Here is a 1,441-nt window from a genome sequence, read left to right as displayed (position 1 = left end):
AAACCTTTGGCTCTTTAAGACTGACATTTTAGGGAGGCCCCTTATCTCGTCAAAGCAGGAGTGGGATCTCTTACTTGTAACACTCGATCTTTTACCCATTGGCATATTCAAATAATCCACAACCTTCAAAAAGGAAAGATTTTGATCAATGATACAATTTAAGGATATTTATTCAATTTACATCAGCTATATCTACATAATCCTAATCAGTTACCTTACTTTACTGCTGAAAACATAAAGTTCTCTTGGTAATTTAGGTTACCCTCGACATTTCCTTCCTGAGTAAGACATTCTTTTCATGATTTTCTTGATGGCAAATTTTATTTGTTCAGTTCTAAGGCTGTAGATAATAGGGTTGAAGAGTGGGGGGATGATGGAGTAGAAAACAGAGAAGACCATGTCCTGGATGGTGGCAGAGATGGTGGATGGCCTCAGATACACATAAAAGCCGGAGCTGAGGAAGACAGACACCACGAGGATGTGGGGGACACAGGTGGAGAAGGCCTTTGTTCTGTCTGCTCCATTTGGAAACTTGAGCACAGTGGAAAATATGTGAATGTAAGACTTGATGATGTAGATGAAGCAGCCACCACCAATCCCCAGGCCAGAGGCCACGACCATCATCTCACTGCTGGAGGTGTCAGAGCAGGAGAGCCTCAGCAGGGAGGGGATGTCACAGAAGAACTGGTGGACCACGTTGGACCGACAGAAGGAAAGCCGGAATGTGTTACCTGTGTGCACACCTGCATAGGCGAGACCACTGAGGATAGAGGCCAGGGTCATCTGGACACAGACCCGAGGGCTCATGATCACAGGGTAATGGAGGGGCTGGCAGATGGCCACATAGCGGTCACGGGCCATGATGGTGAGGAGCAGAAGCTCCACATACACAAAGAAAACCACCAGGAAGACCTGAGCTACACATCCAGCCTTTGAAATGGTCCTGCTGCCAAGCAAGGCGTTGATGCATGAGTTAGGCACTGTTACAGATGTGTAGCACACGTCCAGGATGGACAGATTTCTGAGGAAGAAGTACATGGGTGTGTGAAGGCTCCTGTCAAGGGTGGTGACAGTAACAATGAGAATGTTCCCCATTAATGTCACCAAATACATCAGAGAGAAGGAGATGGTGTGCAAAGCCCTTAGTTCCCATACATCAGAAAAACCCATGAGGAGAAATTCCAGCATCGTCGTGGAATTTGGCATCAGTGGGTCACACAGCTTGCACCTGGGAAGTAAGGAGAGATGTGCTGAACCCAGGAAGAGTCAAGTCATGGGGCAATGCCCTCAGCTGTTTCAGTCCTGACCTCTATGTATTTCAGTCTATAACGACGTTCCTAGTATGTTTGAAGGAAAACTAAGTGACCCTTCATCAGTCTGTATGACATTCTTATTCTTGCGGGAGTAGTGGAGTGGCAATCAGCCTAATCGCTCAGAAACA

At 46.5% G+C, this 1,441-nt stretch overlaps 1 protein-coding gene across 1 annotated transcript; it reads right to left on the bottom strand.

Annotated features, from left to right (window-relative positions):
- Positions 1-258: 258 nt before the first annotated feature.
- On the bottom strand, positions 259-1,206 carry LOC108394090 (olfactory receptor 14C36-like). The gene has a single exon (XM_037008842.2). The coding sequence runs from the start codon at positions 1,204-1,206 to the stop codon at positions 259-261; it is 948 nt and encodes a 315-aa protein (XP_036864737.1).
- Positions 1,207-1,441: the final 235 nt, after the last annotated feature.

Source organism: Manis javanica, chromosome 14 (assembly GCF_040802235.1).
Source record: "Manis javanica isolate MJ-LG chromosome 14, MJ_LKY, whole genome shotgun sequence".
Lineage (NCBI taxonomy): Eukaryota > Metazoa > Chordata > Mammalia > Pholidota > Manidae > Manis > Manis javanica.
The sequence above is the reverse complement of the archived record's forward strand: the minus strand, read 5'-3'. Positions and strand labels throughout refer to the sequence as shown.

Bases quoted from the DNA above. Each gene is read 5' to 3' on its own strand.
- LOC108394090 (XM_037008842.2), bottom strand. From the start codon at position 1,206: ATGCCAAATTCCACGACGATGCTGGAATTTCTCCTCATGGGTTTTTCT.